The sequence below is a fragment of the Solea senegalensis genome, linkage group LG1 (genome assembly GCF_019176455.1).
Source record: "Solea senegalensis isolate Sse05_10M linkage group LG1, IFAPA_SoseM_1, whole genome shotgun sequence".
NCBI classification, from domain to species: Eukaryota; Metazoa; Chordata; class Actinopteri; order Pleuronectiformes; family Soleidae; genus Solea; species Solea senegalensis.
Genome location: NC_058021.1, coordinates 11,223,329 through 11,245,474, shown reverse-complemented (window position 1 = coordinate 11,245,474; position 22,146 = coordinate 11,223,329). Strand labels below are relative to the sequence as shown.

Genomic DNA, 22,146 nt, shown 5'->3' with positions numbered 1-22,146 from the left:
GCTATTAAACACCTCTATAATAAATTGTGTGGAGCTAAATCAGCTTTGTATAAACTAATGTGACAATAGTTGAATGTACCTGACGTTTAATTATATTTATCTAGTGTAGCTTTAAAAATGTGGTACACATTTTCAGCAGCAGGAACAGATGCATTTAACAAATGTGAGTATTTGTTTGTACTGCTCAAATTAATTGAGGGAACGTTTTCTGTGTAATTGTAATCCAGACCTCAGCGGGTTGATTGTTGATTTTGGTTTCCACTGATGAACGTGACATTATTTTTTGTTGCCAAAGAATGATACAATTTATATTAGTAAACTATTTCTGCTGAAGTGAAACAGCGCCCCCATAACAAAACATGGACGTAAATGGTATTGCACGCAGCGGTGACGTCAGATTAAGGAACAAACGTAAGGAGAAAAAAAACCCGCGAGAACTTTTCTAAAATAACGTAAACCGAGTCGAATACGTAACAATGGGAACATTAAATGCACGCGCGGTGTGAAGCTGTAGTTTGAAGCTGTAGTTAGATGCACTTTGGCCTGTAATTAACAGTTAAGCTGCGGAGGGAAACGTCATTGTTTGTTTGTTTCACATAAAGTTGTCCGACCTAGCATGAGAGGATGTAATATACAGACTAATCGACTATTACAGCAACGAGTGCAGTGGAACATTAACGCAAAATGACATGAATAAACACCACTTCACCTCCGTGAAAGACACAAGGGAACAGGCCTCAACAACAACAACAACAACAACAACTACCGAACAAGGTGGGTCAAACTTTTTTGTTCCGTTTCTATAAATGTATTCATTTATTTTACACTTTTTTGAAGCGTTGAAGTGTAGCCATTAGATACTTTGCAAATTGTGATGAAGCTGTTGTCTAATTGCTGCTATCCGCACAGAGACAGGGCTCTGAATCATTTAATAGTTGTTTGTTGCTCATTCATTTGTTAATGCTCTAACACAATCTGTGCACGAGGTCTGCTAAAGCTGCATGTGAGAATCAATTCATCCTCATTTTTTGGTGCAAAATGAGTCATCAACTCCAATATGACATATTCTCGCCTGTGCTTTGTGTATTATTATTAATGTCTCTCCTTATCACATAGATAACACTGCAAGTCATGTTCTTGACACGTGCGCTGAGATGTTTTAATTTGGACGTGAACATATTTAGTTTAAGCTTTGAAATACAGCAATGTTATGGCTAAAAGCTTGTATGAATAATTATGTTATGTTATCACATATTTACAGGTACTGTATTTTTGTGCATGAAGAAATGTCTCTTATACATTTGATATATTAGGTGCTTTGCTGTTGAAACAATTACCACCTTTCCTCTCGGAAAATGTATTGGATGTAGTTCAGGCAGTGAAGAAGAATAAAGTTAGTAATCTGCAGATTTAATTGTCTATCCGTAAGGTATTTTGTAACTGTCCGGTATAATTCACGGTCCAGGCAGTTATCACTGTGATTTGAGGCCAGTGGTGGAAATGTTTTGAGAACTTGTTGCACTTGGATGATAGCGACAGGGAAGCTTGAATTGTGTATATTACCTGTTTGTGTAGTTGTGGGAGCTGCGGTTTGTGAATGAAAAGTCCACATGTTGTTTCATCCGATTCAATTCACCAACATTTTATTGGAAGCTTTGATTTTCAGATGGCAACATTCACATTATTACCCCACATAGTGATGGAGAATTAATAAGGGACACAAGGACATGGACAGTGGTTGCTGTTTACATACCAACTCTAATCAACCGAAGCCGTGATTTAGATCAAAATAAAACTAAGCACCCAAGGACAATAACATTTGAGACATTGTGACACCTGTTGACCATTGTCTGACCCTCTCATTGTCCAAAAAGGGGATGCTTCGTTAGTGGCGTTTAATGTGTTTTATCACCACAGTGCAGTCAGTACAGTTCTGCAGGAAGAGAGCCTGTGATATGAGCTGTCAAAAGAGACAAAGGTTTGTTTAATGCATCTGTGGTTGATTATGATACAATAATGGTACGATTGAAATGTAAAGGTTTTTGCTGACTTACGTTACACAAAGCCTCTGAAATCAAGTTTTTGTTCTTGTCATTATATGAGGAGACAAACGCCTTTAGATAAACAGTCAGTGTTTGATAATCTGAAAAAGGGAAATAAAACACAGAAGTCTATCATTGTGTCTTAATTCAAATATTACCATACTGACTTTACCTTTGTTAGACCTGGTGGTTGTAGGGGAAACCTCAGCTGTGCTTCCATCTGCTGGTGGAGATGTGACACTGCTAGTCGAACTGGTGTCTGACAGTGCTGTTCCTACTGTGAGAACAAGTCTGTTTAATGCTTTAAACTTTTCTTCAAATTTGTAAAAGTGTTTTTGTAATAAATGTTGTGATAATTGTTTGCACTTCCAGGCCACCGTAGTTCAAAGCCTGTTCGTAAAGCATCACTGAGCAGGTTAGTCATTAAATGACGACCCTGATGAAAACGGTTCAAATACTTTTTCAATTTTAGACTCATCATGGCAACCTAATGACCAACCTGTAGCTGTAGAGATCGTGGATACTGAAGTCCTCAGTCCATATGTGGGTGTTGATGAAGTGCTGCTGCTTGTTTGACTGGTTTCTTTAGTGGACACCACTACTGAGGTTGTCCTTTGTGCTGTAGTAGTAGAGACTCTAGATCCTGAAGTTGTGCTTAAATGCGCTGATGGAGATGTTGCGTTGCTGCTTTGCGTGCTTGGTGCTGTCGGGACAGAGTGTGAAAGTGTACTGTTATCCGTGGTCAAAGATGTGTCGCTCATTGTTTGGCTGGTTGCTGAAGCAGCAGAAACTGTTGATGCTGCGGTTGTGTTCCCATCTGTATTGCTGTTTGTTGTGCCAGAAGCCGTCACTACAGAGACTGATAAAGTGGAGCCGTTATCTGCAGGCGTAGGTGTAGTTGCGTTGCTTATCTGGGTGTTTGCTGGAGTAGCAGACATTCCGGACGCTGACGTGCTGCTCGCATTCACCAGCGCAGGTGCTCTACTGCTGCTTGTTGCTGTGGGTGCTGTTGTTGATGACACTGTGGAGGTCAAAGTTGCCATTGCTGATGCAGTAGTGCCATTTGATGTGCTTGCTCTGGTTGGGGTTGCAGTGATCAAAGCTGTGGTAAAGATGGAAGACACTTAAACCCTTAATTCAGTCTCAAACATTTAGTTCAAATTAATACTATTTCCCCTTTTCCACTAAACAACACAATATTAGTTATTTTTTCTGATGGCCATTTAAAGTGGATCCAAGGCAAAGCTGTACTCACATCGCCTTCTGCTGGACCATGTGGTAATTAGTTAGTTAGTTAACAGTCTGGTGCAATTCTAGGCTGTATATTTTGATCTTGAATGAGTTTTTAAGGTTGAAGTTTGAACTCCATGTTTGAATGGATAACCAAAATTTGGATAAAGAGTTACAGCCCACCCATACTTACATACACAAGTTGACCTGTAGTCCTCACAGCAGTCGTTTAATAATATGCAAATCTCATCACAGAAACACCCCCTGAAACAGGTCAAGTTTTGATCAGGGCAACACAGTGCTGGTGGACCTGCACAACCTGGAGCACACACACACACACACACACACACATCACAGATGTTGGACAGAGACACAATCAACACTGCATTGTTTGAAGATCACATTAATCCTTTACCACATTGTGATTGTTTAATTTCATCTACGACAGGCAGTGTAGAAATAATAGTAGAAAGAGTTCATGAGAATCTCTAGATTTAGTCTTTGTGTTACGTGACTGTCCGGTATTATTACATTCCAGGCAGTTATCACTGCGATTTGAGGTAAGTGGTGTAAATGTTTAGAGAATATGTTGCATTGTAGGAACAGGGAAGCTTGAATTGTGTATATTACCTGTTGGTGCAGTAGTGGTAGCTTCGATTTGTGCTGGAGAATGAAAAATCAATATAGACAGATAGTTATTCAATTTAAATTAATTCACCAACATTTCTTGTGAGATTTTGCCCAAAAGGGCTAACTGGAATGCAATGGAAGCACTTTCATTGGTTGATAGTCTGGTATAGCAAAAGTGGGTAATGCAGTTTAATCTTTCTTGTAAAATGTGATGACGATGATTTTCAGACGGTAACATTCATACTTCTTGCCTTACACAGTGATGGAATATAAATAAGGGACACAAAGACAAAAGCTCTGTGCAAACACAACTTGTATGCACTTCATTTTTCATAATCTCATGTAGACACCATTTACAATCAGTTTCTATGAACAACAACATATGTTTCCTGTTACATCTCATTAACAAAGTTATTGTTATTATTCTTCTGGCCTTTTTATGAGAGTAATAGTCACACAGTCATTGGCACAATTTACTTTGAGAAATAACACTCACCAAAATGTAATTGGAACACATGAAAGGTGGTGGCTGTTTACATACCGACTCTAATAACCTGAAGCAGTGATTTAGATCAATATAAAACTGAGCACCGAAGGACAATAACCAGGTTCAGCAGAGGTTTATTTTTTTAATTGAGAGTGGGATTGTGGGAACGTTAAAGTAGTTGTTGTCATTCTCTGGAAGAATCCACTCATCTGAATGATTACATTTGTACAGTCATTTAGCAAGAATTACAAACACCCCAAAGAACAATAATATATTTTTGTATCATTGTATAATTACTCATCCCCATAAATGTTTGTCTTTAATGTTTCATGTAAGTATTAGACAGTGTTATCAGTATTTGTGTAAGTATTTTACTTACCATCACTGATTGTTAGCAACTGGAACAGGAGAAAGAAGCATGATACAAAGTAATCCATGATCCTGCTCTTTCTTAGCACAGCCAAGGTGTATTTATATATGAACAGACACACTGAGAGAATTGTTGTCTTGACAAGACTGATCTCATTGTCTTTCAGAAATGCGGTAAATGACATTAACATATCAAGTTACAGAAGTTCAGTTATTATTATTATTTTTCTTCCTTAGTTTCTCCTGTTCTACTGGTTTGCACTGTCAGACAGGAGATATGTCAGGTGTAAATGTCTAGACAGCAGGTGACACAAATGATATAATTGTTTATATATGGTTCATGGCTTCTTTTAAACAATAACCTACCAATGTACAGACATACTAGAGGAAATGATGACCAACATCATTCTTTGTAATCATTTATTGCACTTTCCAACCGTTTTTTGACTTTTTCAGGTAATTATAACCAATCCACATTGTGTACACATGCATTCTCATTAAACACTGTCTTGTACCTGTGTAAGATAAAGAATATGCATAGGTGTAAGGTCATCTCTTTTGAATAAATAGTATGCTTGACAGTGACAAAAAAAAACAGTAACATCTGATCTGACACAGTTTGCAAGGTAACAACGGTTTTTAAATTAAAATTATTCAGATGTAGTCTTGACATCAGATTCTTCTTGAAAAATGCAGTCGAAATCTGGTTATGGTATAGTTTTTCCGAAAAAGCTGGGGGCAAAGAAAATTGGACATCAGTGCCACTGGTGTTTATGTCAAGTCATCTTGGGATGCTCAGGTTTATTGTTAAAAGAAGGGGAATTTGTCTATTCCTGACTCAATATGGAGATTTTGCAATCTAAACAATAATTTTAAACCTTTTTAAACCTGTTGTTTACACTCTCCAACTCTCTCCAAACTCTTGAACGGTCTTCGCCCTGGTGCCATCTGGCTTCATTTTTTCATTCCACTTCTGACCATCAAAGTTACCACACAGACCTCCAACTTTACTTCTATATATGTGTGGTAGAGTGATCTCTGTTGGAATAACATCAACAATACATTGTCACTTACACATTAAAAAACATTTCACATTTTATTCCCCCCCAGAAAACAATTCATTAAGGTGAGTGTTTGATACCTGCTGTGTTGCGTCCATCAAATTCCACTGAGAGGCCAAAGTCAGTCTTTAGGTAGATTTGAGAGGAATGCTGTCGGATGTTTAGACCAGCTGTAGGTGATACAGGCATTTTAGTTCTCTTTCCGTCCACCTGAGGGGAAATGGAGAGAAGGATGTGTTAGTGGAACTTATTCAATGAGACTTGTATGAACTATAGGAGGCTTAGTGGTGCAGTGGACATATCTGCTTGTCTGTCACTCACTTTTGTCTCTACCTCACCTCCCTATCTCCTTTTCTCTTCCCCTTTCTGTCCCCACCTCTTCCTCTGTCCCCCATTTTTCCTCTCACCCCAACTGGCTGAGGAAGGTGGTTCTTAAAGGGGAGTTTTTTTCTCTCCACTAATGCTTAGTGCTTGCTCATTGTGTGAACTGTTGGGTTTATCGTCTTTCACTATAATCTTGTAAGTCCAATTCTGAAGGAAAATAACAATATATTGTAGCCCATGTACATTTTCTATCTCTGTACTATGCTCAATATTATTTTCTACAATATACAATATACATTTCCACCATAGATATCATGTTTGCTTAAAATTTGCTGGGAGAAAGATTTGGCAGCAATGTGTTGTTTAGAAAGCTATTGATACTTACAACCAATTTACTATTCTTCTTTAATTCCACAGTGTGATTGTACACAACAATCTTGAGCTCTTTTAATCTGTAACGTCCATCACTCTCTTCACTGTCGTCATCATCATCATCTTCATCTTCATCCCTCACTCTGCGACTGTGGTTTTCTTCACTGCTACTGTCATCATCGTGCTGGTCGTCATCATCATCGCCATCATCATTGTCTTCTCTGTGTGTATTGATGCTTACAATGTAGACATCTGGAAGGTTATTTGGCAAATTGTTGGTCCGGACCAGAACGTATGAATGCTTGCCCTTAAAGTCGTGCCTAATTTTATCAAAGGTTCTGTACTCAGGGTCTGGCTCTATGGTACACCCACTGAAGTCTGTGGAGGAACAAGTGTAAAGCAAATGAATTGGTGAAGAGTATGCAATATAGTGTAGGTATGTCACAATGATGGTATTTACAGCACCTGTAGACTTGCAGTAGTATTCGCCCTTGTCATTTTGAAGGCAGACAGCATTTTTATCGCATTCCTCATCATCATCACAGTCAATCTCCCCCAGGCCATCGTCTTTTTCACATTCACATTTCTGACTGCAGTGATCAGCGTACCAAATTTCATTGAACTGTCAAGAAAGAGAAAGACATTGTTGAGGCTGGACCTCATTGTCCACATGCATTGCTCTGGTAGTCCCAAATCAACAATGTACTGTACAATTAATCAAAAGCTATTCTGAACACATATTCACCTGATGTTTGTTGCCATTACTGTCCACACAGCCACACTCCTCAATAGGCACACAACGCCACAATTTCCGAACAAACCCATCATTGCAGACACATCCTGGCTCACAGCTATTACTGTTATTGCAGTGTGGGGGCCCATTTAGGTTTGAACAGGTTGGACTGCAGGCTGGGATACAAGAGGTGTAATGACTGTTCTCTGGGCAAAAGGGTGCTAGAAAGATGGAGATAGAAACAAGGCATTCATACTATGTAGTTTACAAGTGATACTGTTTGCCAACATGACATGACAACTTACTTGGTCTGGCTGTAGTGGTTGGGGGTTGTGGTTTAGCTGTAGTGGTTGGAGGAGGTGGTCTAGCTGTAGTGGTTGGAGGTTGGGGCCTTGCAGTAGTGGTTGGAGGTTGGGGCCTTGCTGTAGTTGTTGCTGGATTTGGCCCAACTGTAGTGTGTGTTATATCTGTGTTCTGAGGTTGGGGCCAAGATGAAGTGGTTGAAGGTTGTGGTATGCTTATTGTTTGTGACTCAGATGGAGCTTTGGTTGATGTTGGTGGCAGTGTTGTGGTTGGTGGGTTAGGTCTAGCTGTAGTGATTGTGGGTCGTGGTCTAAATGTAGTAGTTGGTGGTTGTGGGCCAACTGTAGTGGTTGGAAATTGTGTTATGCTTGTTGCTTGTGATTCAGATGGAGCTATGCTCTGTGTTTGTGGCTGTGTTGAGGTTGCTGGATTTGGTCTAACTGTAGTGATTGGAGGTTGTGGTCTAGCTGTAGTGGTTACAGGTAGGGGCCACACTGATGTAGTTGAGGGTTGTGGTCTATCTGTGGTTGGAGGTTGGGGCCTACATGAAGTGGTTGAAGGTGGTGGTATGCTTGTTGTTTGTGACTCAGATGGAGCTGTGGTTGATGTTTGTGGCAGTGTTGTGGTTTGAGGTTGGGGCCTTGCTGTAGTTGTTGCTGGATTTGGTCTAACTGTAGTGATTGTAGGTTGTGGTCTAGCTGTAGTGGTTACAGGTAGGGGCCTAGCTGATGTAGTTGAGTTGTGTGTTATATCTGTTGTCTGAGGTTGGGGCCAAGATGAAGTGGTTGCAGGTTGTGGTATGCTTATTGTTTGTGACTCAGATGGAGCTACGGTTGATATTTGTGGCAGTGTTGGGGTTGTTGGGTAAGGTCTAGCTGTAGTGGTTGTGGGTTGTGGTCTAAATGTAGTAGTTGGAGGTTGTGGGGCAGCTGTAGTGGTTGGAGATTGTGTTATGCTTGTTGCTTGTGACTCAGATGGAGCTATGCTTGGTGTTTGTGGCTGTGTTGAGGTTGCTGGATTTGGTCTAACCGTAGTGATTGGAGGTTGTGGTCTAGCTGTAGTGGTTACAGGTAGGGGCCTATCTGATGTTGTTGAGGTTTGTGTTATATCTGTGGTCTGAGGTTGGGGCCTAGATGAAGTGGTTGAAGGTTCAGGTATGATTGTTGTTTGTGACTCAGATGGAATTGTATTTGATGTTTGTGGCGGTGTTGTGGTTGGAGGTTGGGGCCTTGCCGTAGTGGTTGATGGTTGGGGCCTACCTGTTGATGTTGGGGGTTGTGGTCTATCAGTGGTTGGAGGTTGGGGCCTACTTGTAGGGGTTGATGATTGTAGTATGCTTGTTGTTTGAGACTCAGATGGAGCTACGGTTGATATTTGTGGCAGTGTTGGGGTTGTTGGGTAAGGTCTAGCTGTAGTAGTTGTGGGTCGTGGTCTAAATGTAGTAGTTGGAGGTTGTGGGCCAGCTGTAGTGGTTGGAGATTGTGTTATGCTTGTTGCTTGTGACTCAGATGGAGCTATGCTTGGTGTTTGTGGCTGTGTTGAGGTTGCTGGATTTGGTCTAACCGTAGTGATTGGAGGTTGTGGTCTAGCTGTAGTGGTTACAGGTAGGGGCCTATCTGATGTTGTTGAGGTTTGTGTTATATCTGTGGTCTGAGGTTGGGGCCTAGATGAAGTGGTTGAAGGTTCAGGTATGATTGTTGTTTGTGACTCAGATGGAATTATAGTTGATGTTTGTGGCAGTGTTGTGGTTGGAGGTTGGGGCCTTGCCGTAGTGGTTGATGGTTGGGGCCTACCTGTTGATGTTGGGGGTTGTGGTCTATCAGTGGTTGGAGGTTGGGGCCTACTTGTAGGGGTTGATGATTGTAGTATGCTTGTTTTTTGAGACTCAGATGGAACTGTAGTTGATATTGGTGGCAGTGTTGGGGTTGTTGGGTAAGGTCTAGCTGTAGTAGTTGTGGGTCGTGGTCTAAATGTAGTAGTTGGAGGTTGTGGACCAGCTGTAGTGGTTGGAGATTGTGTTATGCTTGTTGCTTGTGACTCAGATGGAGCTATGCTTGGTGTTTGTGGCTGTGTTGAGGTTGCTGGATTTGGTCTAACCGTAGTGATTGGAGGTTGTGGTCTAGCTGTAGTGGTTACAGGTAGGGGCCTACCTGATGTTGTTGAGGTTTGTGTTATATCTGTGGTCTGAGGTTGGGGCCTAGATGAAGTGGTTGAAGGTTCAGGTATGATTGTTGTTTGTGACTCAGATGGAATTATAGTTGATGTTTGTGGCAGTGTTGTGGTTGGAGGTTGGGGCCTTGCCGTAGTGGTTGATGGTTGGGGCCTACCTGTTGATGTTGGGGGTTGTGGTCTATCAGTGGTTGGAGGTTGGGGCCTACTTGTAGGGGTTGATGATTGTAGTATGCTTGTTTTTTGAGACTCAGATGGAACTGTAGTTGATATTGGTGGCAGTGTTGGGGTTGTTGGGTAAGGTCTAGCTGTAGTAGTTGTGGGTCGTGGTCTAAATGTAGTAGTTGGAGGTTGTGGGCCAGCTGTAGTGGTTGGAGATTGTGTTATGCTTGTTGCTTGTGACTCAGATGGAGCTATGCTTGGTGTTTGGGGCTGTGTTGAGGTTGCTGGATTTGGTCGAACTGTAGTGATTGTAGGTTGTGGTCTAGCTGTAGTGGTTACAGGTAGGGGCCTAGCTGATGTAGTTGAGGGTTGTGGTCTATCTGTGGTTGGAGGTTGGGGCCTAGATGAAGTGGTTGAAGGTTGTTGTGTGCTTGTTTGTGACTCAGAATGAATTGTGGTTGATGTTTGTGGCAGTGTTGTGGTTGGTGGGTTTGGTCTAGTTGTGGTGGTTGGAGGTCTTGCTGTAGTGGTTGATGGTTGGGGTCTAGCTGTAGATGTTGGAGGTTGGGGCTCAGTTGTAGTGGTTGATGATTGTGTTAAGCTTGTTGATTGCGACTCAGTTGGAGCCATGCTTGGAGTTTGTGGCTGTGTTGAAGTTGGTGGTTTTGATCTAGCTGTAGTTGTTGGTGGTTGTGGTCTAACTGTAGTGGTTGAGCTGTTTGCTGGAGCAGGGGTTGTTGGTCTAGTCAGGTCTGTAACAACATTTTGCAAGTCAGTCTCATAATATTTTCAGTTATAACATCTTTGGACAAATGTAGACTCTCTGAAAGACAAAGTCACCTTCACAGTGTCCATGATAAAGTGATATATCATCTATGGCCACATCAGACTGATCATTGGAACCTCTCCTTCCTTCAAAAAATATCTAGGAGTACAAAGGTCAATAGTAAAGTTAGTCTGAAACAGTATTGTTATTGTTACAGGTGATTTACTAGAGTTTGGATTGTAAGTTGCTTGGATAAAAGTGTCTGCTAAATGCTTAAGTTTTTAATATTAGCAGCATAAGTAAATAAACAAAATTCAATAAACCTCACCTGGAAGGCTCCACTTGAAGTTAAGTCCACCTGGGCCAGGTGCCAAGAATTTCCCTGATCATTTCTTTTCCACCAAATGGAATTAGATATACTGTTCTGCACCTGGTAAACGTGGAGGCCCATTGTGTCCGCTGAGCCATACATATGATACCAGAACTGCAGACACTGAGGACCAATGTTTAAACACTCAGAGCTGATGAGACGTGCTGTATCTCCATGTGTTACACTGCTGGCCTCTATGTACAGGTAGTGACCACCTAGTGAAGAGGAAAAGACATGTAATGTAGTAAAAAAAACACAAATTTTTTTACTATTATCTCGCTCTCATCATTCAGCTTGTCAAGAGGGTGTTACCGCCAGTGTGATCAGCAGAGGGTCCAGTCATCGGGGTAGGTGTGGAACCACTGTGCCGGGTCCAGTCAAATGCATCAGTGATCATCTGATTCCAGCTACAAAGATCATTGTCAAAGCTACAGCCAAAATTACAGACTATGGGTTGTTGGGGCCTAGTTGTGTGGGTTGGAGGTTGGGGCCTAGCTGTAGTGGTTGGAGGTTGGGGCTTAGTTGTAGTGGTTGGAGGTTGGGGCCTGTCTGTGGTTGGAGGTTTGGGCCTCGCTGTAGTTGTTGGAGGTTGTGGTCTAGCTGTAGTGGTTGAGCTGTTTGCTGGAGGAAACTCTGGGGCAGGGGTTGTTGGTTTAGTCAGGTCTGTAACAACATTTTACAAGTCAGTCTCATAATATTTTCAGTTATAACATTTGTGGACAAATGTAGACCCCCAGAAAGACAGAATCACCTCCACAGTGTCCATGATGAAGTGATATATCATCGATGGCCACATCAGACTGATCATTGGAACCTCTCCTTCCTTCAAAAAATATCTAGGAGTACAAAGGTCAATAGTAAAGTTTGACTGAAACAGTAGTGTTATTGTTACAGGTGGTTTACTCATAGAATTTACTTTGTAAGTTTTTAATATTAGCATTATGAGTAAATAAACAAAATTGAATCAACTTCACCTGGAAAGCTCCACTTGGAGTTAAGTCCACCTGGGCCAGGTGCCAAGCATTTCCCTGATCATTTCTTTTCCTCCAAATGGAACTAGATATTCTGTTCTGGACCTGGTAAACGTGGAGGCCCATTGTGTCCGCTGACCCATACATATGGTACCAGAACTGCAGACACTGAGGACCAGTGTTCAAACACTCGGAGCTGATGAGACGTGCTGTATCTCCATGTGTTACACTGCTGGCCTCTATGTACAGGTAGTGTCCACCTAGTGAAGAGGATAGAAGACATGTAAAACATTTTTTTTTACCATTCTATGTTTCTCATCATTTAGCTTGTCAAGAGGGTATTACCGCCAGTGTGGTCAGCAGAGGGTCCAGTCATCGGGGTAGGTGTGGAACCACTGTGCCATGTCCAGTCAAATGCATCAGTGATCATCTGATTCCAGCTACAAAGATCATTGTCAAAGCTACAGCTAAAATTACACACTATAGGTTGTTGGGGCCTAGTTGTGTGGGTTGGAGGTTGGGGCCTAGCTGTAGTGGTTGGAGGTTGGGGCTTAGTTGTAGTGGTTGGAGGTTGGGGCCTGTCTGTGGTTGGAGGTTTGGGCCTCGCTGTAGTTGTTGGAGGTTGTGGTCTAGCTGTAGTGGTTGAGCTGTTTGCTGGAGGAAACTCTGGGGCAGGGGTTGTTGGTTTAGTCAGGTCTGTAACAACATTTTACAAGTCAGTCTCATAATATTTTCAGTTATAACATTTGTGGACAAATGTAGACTCCCAGAAAGACAAAATCACCTCCACAGTGTCCATGATGAAGTGATATATCATCGATGGCCACATCAGACTGATCATTGGAACCTCTCCTTCCTTCAAAAAATATCTAGGAGTACAAAGGTCAATAGTAAAGTTTGACTGAAACAGTAGTGTTATTGTTACAGGTGGTTTACTCATAGAATTTACTTTGTAAGTTTTTAATATTAGCATTATGAGTAAATAAACAAAATTGAATCAACTTCACCTGGAAAGCTCCACTTGGAGTTAAGTCCACCTGGGCAAGGTGCCAAGCATTTCCCTGATCATTTCTTTTCCTCCAAATGGAACTAGATATTCTGTTCTGGACCTGGTAAACGTGGAGGCCCATTGTGTCCGCTGAGCCGTACATATGGTACCAGAACTGCAGACACTGAGGACCAGTGTTCAAACACTCGGAGCTGATGAGACGTGCTGTATCTCCATGTGTTACACTGCTGGCCTCTATGTACAGGTAGTGTCCACCTAGTGAAGAGGATAGAAGACATGTAAAACATTTTTTTTACCATTCTATGTTTCTCATCATTTAGCTTGTCAAGAGGGTATTACCGCCAGTGTGGTCAGCAGAGGGTCCAGTCATCGGGGTAGGTGTGGAACCACTGTGCCATGTCCAGTCAAATGCATCAGTGATCATCTGATTCCAGCTACAAAGATCATTGTCAAAGCTACAGCTAAAATTACACACTATAGGTGGTTGTGGCGTAGTTGTGGTGGTTGGAGGTTGGGGTTTAGCTGTAGTGGTTGGAGGTTGGGGCTGCGTTGAAGTTGTTGGTTTTGGTCTAGCTGTAGTTGTTGGTGGTTGTGGTTTAGCTGTAGTGGTTGAGTTGTTTGCTGGAGCAGGGGTTGTTGGTTTAGTCAGGTCTGTAACAACATTTTGCAAGTTAGTCTCATAATATTTTCAGTTATATCATGTTTGGACAAATGTAGACTCTCAGAAAGAGAAAGTATTAACCAATCAAAACTGTCAGTGGAGCTTTGTCCTGAAGAAATAAAGGTTTACCAACTGTTGAAAGCGAGATGTTTAAGCTTTACACCTTTGCTGCAGTACTTTGATCAACAGGGAAAAGCAAAAGCATAAAAAGCTAATCAAAACTCCCCACAGCATAGTAGGAGTTCTTAAACATGTAGTGGTAATAATCAAGAAGTGTGTTTTTTCAAACCAATGAATTAATCAGATACAGTATCCATACACACTTTCACAGATAGTATTTTGTTATTAACATATGTAACACACCACAAGCTGTATCTGCCTGCCATGGGGGCAACTCCACTCCTGCAACCTGGCATGCTGCTGCATAGGACTTCAGGGATTCACATAAGGTTTGTTGGTCACCATTTGTGGCACAATAGTCATACACACAACTACTGAGATAGATGTTTGGGTGGATGGTCTCATGGCAGAGCTGGAAGGCTTCCCCCAGTAGTGGACTACAATCATTGTAAGCCTTATTCTCTTCATCATAGTCACAGTGCCTTGGGACATTTGGATAGGCTGTACATCTGGAAGAGAGAGTGTGAATAATTAGACACCTGTTTGTCGTATTTGACTGGGAATTGTGTGGGTAACTGTTGATTGTATTTTTTTTCCAGTTATGATTGTAGTTATAACAGAAAATAGCTGACAATTGACATTTTATGCCGCATATACTATACAGTAAGGTTGTGCTTCACCAATTAAGACTGATATGATGTGCACTAATTAATGCATTGCCAACAATCCAATATCTTAAAAAAAAAACAACATTTAAAGCAACTGCTAATGTAATACAATTCAGCTCTATTGTGATGCAGATGGAATCATGTTTTAATTCACCACAATGTAACATGAAGATGAAATGTGTTGTAAGGCAAAATGCTATGCAACTCAATGCAGCACATTGCTTTTTTCAGCTAGTAAATGGGTAAGCACATGCATTTTGTTTTGCTGAAAAAAAAGGTGGAACCTTTCCTTTTATGCTGTTGATCATTTCTTTTTGGATTTGAGTCTTTCATTTAATTTATATTCACAAGTGTGCAGGTACCATGTGGTCTTTAACTCACTCATAATTGTTCTGCACCCTCCAGCTGTCGCCAAAATCAAATGGCTCTGTAACATGTTGGCCTTCGGGTGTCACAAAGTCATCGTCCTGGTATCCAGAGAAGGTGCCACACAGTCCACACAGTTCATACTTGTAGCTTTCATCCACCTGGAGAAAGAGTCTTTTCTGCCCATCAACCATCATTCTGACGCCAAAGGATGTCTCCAAGATAATGTAAGAATGATGCATGTAGACCCATACTGATCCGTATGTTTCACTGGTGGAATAAGGGAGTTTTACAGGATGGTCATTCACCTAGAGAAAAGAAAATTCATTATTTATAATTAGTTCATTTAAACTACATATATACTGTATATACATTTCTACTGAGAAAGTTGACTGGTAACTTCTAAATTACTGATCAGGTCAAATGGGTGAGCGATAAATTAGTCTATTCTTGTAAGCCCCAGATGACAAACAGGGGAGATAGTAATAACAAAGGCATGCTGATACGACATTATATAGCCAGATATATATGATACTGTGGCAGTCCAGTAAATTCACCACATACATGTCATGAAAGACTTTTGAAGGCTAGTTAGCAGTTTACTTAAACATCTGGAGAATGATCAACATAAGCAAATGCTTATTGCTTCCTACACTGGACTACACACAGGGATACTTAATGCATTGTGCTTTGCAGCCAATTATTTTCGTACTTACATAGACTTCTCCATTTTGGTTTAAGGTGAAGTCAAAGTCTTCCATATGCAGAGTTGCAGCTTCCAACTTGGACAGGGTAAAGTTTTGAAGTGGAGGATGCATGTTGTGCCCAATTACACTAAACTGGACTGGGCTTTCGACTCCACATGTTGTAGTCAGTGTGTAACTGCAACCCCCTTGAAAGTCGTAAGCCGTCTTGTCAAAAGTGATGTAGTGTGGATCACCATACACACTGCAGGTGGTGGGCATGAAAGGGAAGCAGTCTTTCACCCCGTCCCTGACCTTACAAACCTCATTGTTTGCACATCGCATTGAGGTGCACGTGAGGTCATTATTACCCACACAGTGGCACTGCTGCTCACACTGTCCTTCCACAAATGTTGAACCTTTCTGTGGAGAAAGGCACATGTGTAAAAAGAGAAAGAACAAGCTATATATCACTCTGTATGTAAGTAGGACAGTATGACATTTTTTTCATTATCTCACTCACCTCATAGTGTTTACCATTATACCAGCACCCACAGTCCTTGGCTGGGACACACTTCCCACCACTCAGTTTGAAGCCGTTGTCACACTCACATCTTTCCTCACAGTTTCCACAAGAGCTAGTTAAATCCAAACTGGAGCACACCTCAGGACAGCCATCAGCACACACGTTATAATGGCTGTTCTCAGCACACTGAAGAGCTGAGGGGACACAGGAGAGGAAAGAGGACTGAACCTGACCTTAATGTCTGTGTATTATTGCAGTCATTTGCTACGGTTTCACCTATTTTAATAACGGGGAAGGGAAATTAAATCATACAGCAATCAGCTAACTTACAGCAGAATGTGGAATTCCTCCATATGGGCACAGCAACTCCCGCCTCCTTGCAGATATTACTGTAGACCTGTAATGTCTCACATAGCACTGCTGGGTCACCATGGGTAGAACACATACTGACCACACAGCCCCTGAAGTAACTCTCTGCCCCCAGAACTGACTGGCAGTCAGCAAAGGGCCCAGTATTAGAGATGAGGCCTCCACAGTAAAACTCGCTAGCATACACGGCCTTCTCCAGCGGGTCACACTCATGAGGCACTAGAATAGTTTCACAGGAGGAGGTGATTTGCCCAGTCTGCCAGCTTTTAGCCAAAACTGTAGCATTTTGGGCAGTTGTCCCATCAGGCTTGCGGAGGTCATCTTCCTTAAAGTGGTTGAAGTTGCCACACAAACCGCATACCTCACCAGAATATGAGGATGGTAGGATAACATGTAGAGCCCCAGCATTGTCGTATGAAACAGACAGCCCAAAACTGGTAACCAGTACAACAGCAGCGGGGTTACTCTGGATGTTGACACTGCCATTGCTGAGGCTCAGTGGAAGCTTCCTCGACAACCCATTAACCTAAAGAAGAGTGTATATTTCAGGTTCAAGTCACAAGCAAATTCAACTCCACTACCTGAGAGTTTGCATGAAGAGCATCAGTCTGAAGATAAATCAATCTTTGATGACTGACAACACTGATAAGTCCTCTACATATTCCAGCAGGACACCATGCCATTAAACTCTGTACTTTACGATAAAGTCCATTATCAGTAGAAAAGGCTGTCAATAGATAACCTGCTCGATCAAGTATATTACTGACTTAAGCATTCATTACAGTAAATCTGTCTCAGGAGATATTTAAAATGAAAAGGGATTTGTTATATATTGAAGAGGGAAGACATACAGGACATACAGGAATTCTATCATACAGTTTCCAGCATATGTTAATTCAGTGCTTGAGGTTGGCTTGGCACGTACATTTCCAGCGCTTTGCTTTGGACAATAGGATGACTGCATTACAGGTGCAGTGTGTACCTTTTAAGAGGGCTTATGTGCAGAAATGACTGCCTGTAAGTATTGTATTAATAGTGTGTAGTTTCTAGTGAGAGAGTGAGAATAGCTGTGTCACAGAATCACTCTGCTTGTGAATTCATAATTTTTGCATGCTGCAACCCTGTTTATTGTATGACGCAGCAACTAAACTGGAAGTCCTGCAAAGTCTTGTTGCATTAATGTTTCACATGTAGACACTTTTGACCTGAATAAACACTAAAAGTAACTAAATCTAAAAGTCAAGTTTATAAAGTGACCTACTTTTTTAAAGATGTCAAACTATGACCCTGTGACCCAAATCAGAATACAAAATATGACAGAAAATATGTCTGTAAATCTGTAGGTCTCTACTCAGTCTTTGGGAACCACTGTACTAATACAAGGATGAGAACATCAATATAACATACTGTAAATTGTTTCAAGCCTGTAAGCCATTTAAATTGGAAAATAACTCTAGCCGTCTTTGCAATTTGACAAGTCATTTTCAGTTTGAAAGCAATAATTGCTCAGCCGTGTGCCATTTAAAATCTTTGGTAAGAAGTGACTCACCACCACCCGTTGTGTCTGCCTTTTCAGGAAGGAAACTCTGAAGTTCTCTGTGTTCACGTTAACCTGCTGGATAGCTGGCAGAGATGAGTTCCCATCCTGCTCATTGACTACTTCCACACTAAACATCGGCAGGGCCTTAGTGGATGAGCAGGTCTTGGCCAGTGTGTAGGTGCAGGGAGCCATGAAGCGAAATAGCATGCCATCAAAAGTGCTGCAGTCTGTGTGGCTGTGTATAGTGCACATCCCAGTGGTGGACATCCCAGTGGAGCCTCTTCTTTGAGGACCACAGATTTGTCCCTCAGGGCATTGAGAGGGGAAGCAGGAGTGTTGGCCCTCTGAACAGATGCAGAGGGTGGACTCATCTGTCCATAACTCTGTATTAGATTCACACTGGGGTCCTGTGAGGCATATCACCAAGTAAACAGACACTTTGTAACCACAGCACCATCTGGCACAAAATAATTCATTAGTAATTTTAACGAATTGTGTTCAGAGGTAATACTGGATTTTAACATGTGTCCATAAAGATATTCAACCAATAATATTTTTATTCTTGAAGGAAAGACTGGGCACTTATGAAAACTCTCAAATTAAACCATGTTTTACCTCTGCAAACTATAAAAGGGTGATGTCTTATAGCATTTTGCAGTTTTACTGATGTAGTCCAACATTTGTTATTACGATGGCATGTTGTCGATGTTGCAACATCGTGTACTACATTTTTTTAATATGGTATGAAATTTCAAATCAAATTTGACTCACACTCCAAGGTTGGTCTTATTCAATTTCTGTGGTAAAATGTTGTGACCTCACCAACCCTTTGTTGACATGTGAATTCATTTTGCCATTAGAGTGCCTTGGGAGAATCCTTTAAAATTGGGCACAAATGTTCTTTTGACTTCATGGATTGACTGCTTAAATTTGGGTGGCCTAAGGTCACTGTCACGGTGGTCTCAGAAAAAAGGTTTTCTTGGCCTTTAAAGTCAACATTTACTTCTTGAAAATGTTGGTCGATGGAGGTATATATCCACTAAGCAGTAATTCTAGTGATAGCAAAACAAGATTTAAAAGAATTCTTACCACACAAGCCTCTTCTTACACCCATCTGGTTAAATGTGATTTGTTCCCCTGTAAACTTGGCTTCAAGCACAACCTAATGCAAGCAGATTATCCATTTAAATATATGTTATTTTAAATAGTGACATCATCAATAAGGTTTTGGCAATGTGCAATTCTACCTGAGTCTCTGGTTTGGTGACCTTCAGGGGGACAAACACTTGTGTCCATGAATTTGTTATTAGTGCAGGAGAGGTCCAGATTTCTACCAGACCAGCGCTGCTTTTCAGGAGAACTCGAAGTTCAGATCCACTGGCTGCAAATGGGACCTGGTACCAAAACTCTAGACAGGCTTCTTCCTCCAGCCCCAGTGTACCACTCTCTAATACGGTCACTGCAACATCACCTGGAGATAATACGATAGTGACAATAAGAAAATATAACTAGCTAGATGCTTGTAGATGAACCAATCTTCTTGAAAGTGTAGAATGTTTTATCCCTGAGGTTTAGGAATGGGCTTTTGTGTTGTATTGTAATAAGTCACCGAAGGTGATTAACCAATTCTTTGAGTTCAGATTACATTGATTGGCCTTGTGAGAACATCAGGTGATAAAAGATTATTAGCCTGCCTCAGATCAGTTAATGAAATCATCTGGGACATAGTCACAGTCTGACTGCAGATTAAAATATAATTCATATTCTGAATCCATAATAAAAGTCAAGTAATCTCTCCCAGTGTCACAGTGAAATCATTACTGAATTGAATAACAAAATATATGTCTTTTATTTTCATTATTTCAATATTTACTTAATTAAATATGTAAATTCACTGCCATAAATGTTTTCCTCTTTACCTCTTCTCTGCTGGCTTCGTGTCCAGTCACAAATCAGATTGTTCTGTCGACTGTAGAAGCACTGTGTAACATATTCTGTGCACAACAAAGGGGGTCAAATGAGTTAAAAAGTATAGATTCCTGCAATTCATGTTATTCTGAGTAAATATCAAGTAAATATGCTTAATACCTGAATTTGGCCTCCACTCGGGTAAAGGAACCAATGAAAAATGATGTTCAGCTCTGAAAAACAGAAAAAAAACCCATTACAACACAATTATGTAAATTACTTGATTAAGTTGAGTCATTGCTTTAATTTTACACTTAATGAAATTAAAATGAGCCATGATTTTTCAGCAGATATGTGATTTAAAATCCAATCATATTAAGACCTACCTGCACTGAATCCCTGTGTGAGAGAGGAAAAGTAAAGTCACTATGAGCAACAAATCTGTGTGGAAGCCTCCAAGCATGGCTATTCCCTTAATGATAGCCTTTCAGCTGATTTCTAGTTTCTTATTCTCTGCTATTGATGATCGTGGAGCCTCTCAGTGGAAACGCAGCACATAGTATACTGTATTTCCCTTTATCTCCCAGCACAGAGGTGTTGGTGCTCTTGTGTCCCTCTAAGAAGATAATGGACTCTTTTAAGACTTTTATAGTCCCTGGCCCCACCCCACCTGACCAAGTAACTTCAGCAGTGGGCGGAGCAAGTAAACTGGAGGACAATGAGGACAAAAAAGGGCTCAGAGACTATGTGGAGTAAAAATATTCTCAACTTGACAACAGCTGCAAACAAAACAAATAATGATTTTGTTTTGCTTTGTCATAAGACGTAGCAAGACCAAAGTAACCACATACAATTGAGCTACTACATTAGTCCATGGAGGAACATTTGATGACTTTCAACCATGATGTAAATCATACAGGGTGAAAAAAAAGTTAGAAACAAGCAAAGATTACATTTGTATACGCTATACATCATGTATAGCATTTGGTGCTAATTATTACTGCCACAATACACTAATCTGTTGGCATTTAGCTTAACCTCTGCTTTACCTACAGTTTGTTTACTTTGATTCATTTATTATACGTTTATAATACTTGATTATTGTCTTTGTTGTATTTGTAATATTAAATGAATAAGTGGAGGCAGTAAAAGGGCCGACAGTATCGTTTCATTTGTAAGAAAGCCCTTAGCAAACAGCTGAGCCTTTTCATCTATCACACTTTGGAAAGGTAAGTCATAAAGTTATGTAATCCATACTCTTGAAACATTCATTTCGACCTGATAATGTTGTTGTAAAATAACAGAAATGACTGTCTGTTGAGGTGTTTTAGCGTAAGTCCATTAGATAGCTGCACATGCTGCAAGAACAGGGGGAAAAAGAGCGATAAGGGAGATGGGAAGGTGTTACGTAATCTGCCTATTGTAACATTCCCCAAGCTCTGTTGGTACATGTCAACAGAGACGTTTGTCTAAAGCAAATATTAAGCTTTTTAAAGCTATCCAACCTAAAAGAATGTCTTTGTTAAGGACTGAAACCCACTCAATACCTACTGTATATATCCAGTTTTGAAGTATGTATACTTGAGTTTTAATTTTCGTGATTTTGGGGAAAGACGGGCCATACTCTAACATTTAACTACAAAGATGATCTATTTATTTAGAAGACAACGAGCCTGATGTCACAACAGATGGGGTGACATCAAGGTTTTATCTCCGGGTCTAGGTCGTGTGATAAATTGTGCAGAAGTTGGTTACATATAAAGTGAGTTGTGTTCTGTATAAACTGACATTTTACGAGTCTCTAACATGAAATGAAGCACTTGTGCTCAAAGGCAATGCCATACAAAATTGTGGAATTAAATATGCTCAACTTCATTTTGTTAATGTTTTTCAGAGCCTGTTACTGATTGTTTTTTTCTCTACCGATACCTACTGCAGCCCCACTCCGGTAAAGTGGGGAATTGTACCAATACCCAAATAGGCTGATGAATATGAATAACTATCAAAGATTTCTATTTTTAGCAGTTATACCATCGTAAAGGAATTGTCAATCGGTTGATAAGACCTGTCTGAGGTCGTGGATAAGTTATCAAGGTATATAACCAAAGATGATGACAAGTTTACATAGTGGTGCTCAATTATACACACATAAATCCACCCTGCTCTTCATGACACATTCAGTCTGGATAATAATCAAACTCGCCCCCAGGCAGTTGGGGGGGGAGAGCAACATATTGGCCAAGACGATGTACAAAGCAATATACTGCAGACTTTTTCAAGGATCATTGTGGCTGCATATGCCATGAT

The 22,146-nt window shown here is 40.8% G+C and overlaps 2 protein-coding genes across 6 annotated transcripts; both read right to left on the bottom strand.

The window, feature by feature from the left end:
* Window positions 1-1,627: 1,627 nt before the first annotated feature.
* On the bottom strand, window positions 1,628-4,949 carry LOC122773147 (uncharacterized protein DDB_G0271670-like). Its single transcript, XM_044031564.1, has 7 exons — window positions 4,769-4,949; window positions 3,903-3,935; window positions 3,466-3,591; window positions 2,542-3,144; window positions 2,215-2,319; window positions 2,055-2,143; window positions 1,628-1,960 (listed from the first exon to the last, which is right to left on the bottom strand). The coding sequence occupies exons 1-7, from the start codon at window positions 4,947-4,949 to the stop codon at window positions 1,886-1,888; spliced, it is 1,212 nt and encodes a 403-aa protein (XP_043887499.1). The 3' UTR covers window positions 1,628-1,885.
* Window positions 4,950-5,164: 215 nt separating this feature from the next.
* On the bottom strand, window positions 5,165-20,444 carry LOC122773118 (zonadhesin-like). Of its 5 annotated transcripts, none has more exons than XM_044031551.1 (27): window positions 20,226-20,444; window positions 20,020-20,072; window positions 19,851-19,925; window positions 19,179-19,402; window positions 19,021-19,093; window positions 17,941-18,338; window positions 16,353-16,917; window positions 16,020-16,216; window positions 15,530-15,919; window positions 14,829-15,121; window positions 14,023-14,288; window positions 13,338-13,649; window positions 12,997-13,253; window positions 12,774-12,858; window positions 12,335-12,685; window positions 11,993-12,249; window positions 11,770-11,854; window positions 11,331-11,681; window positions 10,977-11,233; window positions 10,723-10,807; window positions 10,182-10,634; window positions 7,554-8,222; window positions 7,261-7,469; window positions 6,981-7,137; window positions 6,529-6,893; window positions 5,900-6,029; window positions 5,165-5,796 (listed from the first exon to the last, which is right to left on the bottom strand). In XM_044031551.1, exons 1-27 carry the CDS (start codon window positions 20,300-20,302, stop codon window positions 5,654-5,656), a joined length of 6,777 nt encoding a protein of 2,258 aa, XP_043887486.1. In that variant the 5' UTR covers window positions 20,303-20,444; the 3' UTR covers window positions 5,165-5,653. The 5 variants fall into 5 exon arrangements, with proteins under 5 accessions (XP_043887486.1, XP_043887479.1, XP_043887471.1 ...); XM_044031544.1 differs by having other exon boundaries at window positions 7,554-10,271; window positions 10,344-10,634; XM_044031536.1 differs by having other exon boundaries at window positions 7,554-10,634; window positions 11,331-11,559; window positions 11,611-11,681.
* Window positions 20,445-22,146: the final 1,702 nt, after the last annotated feature.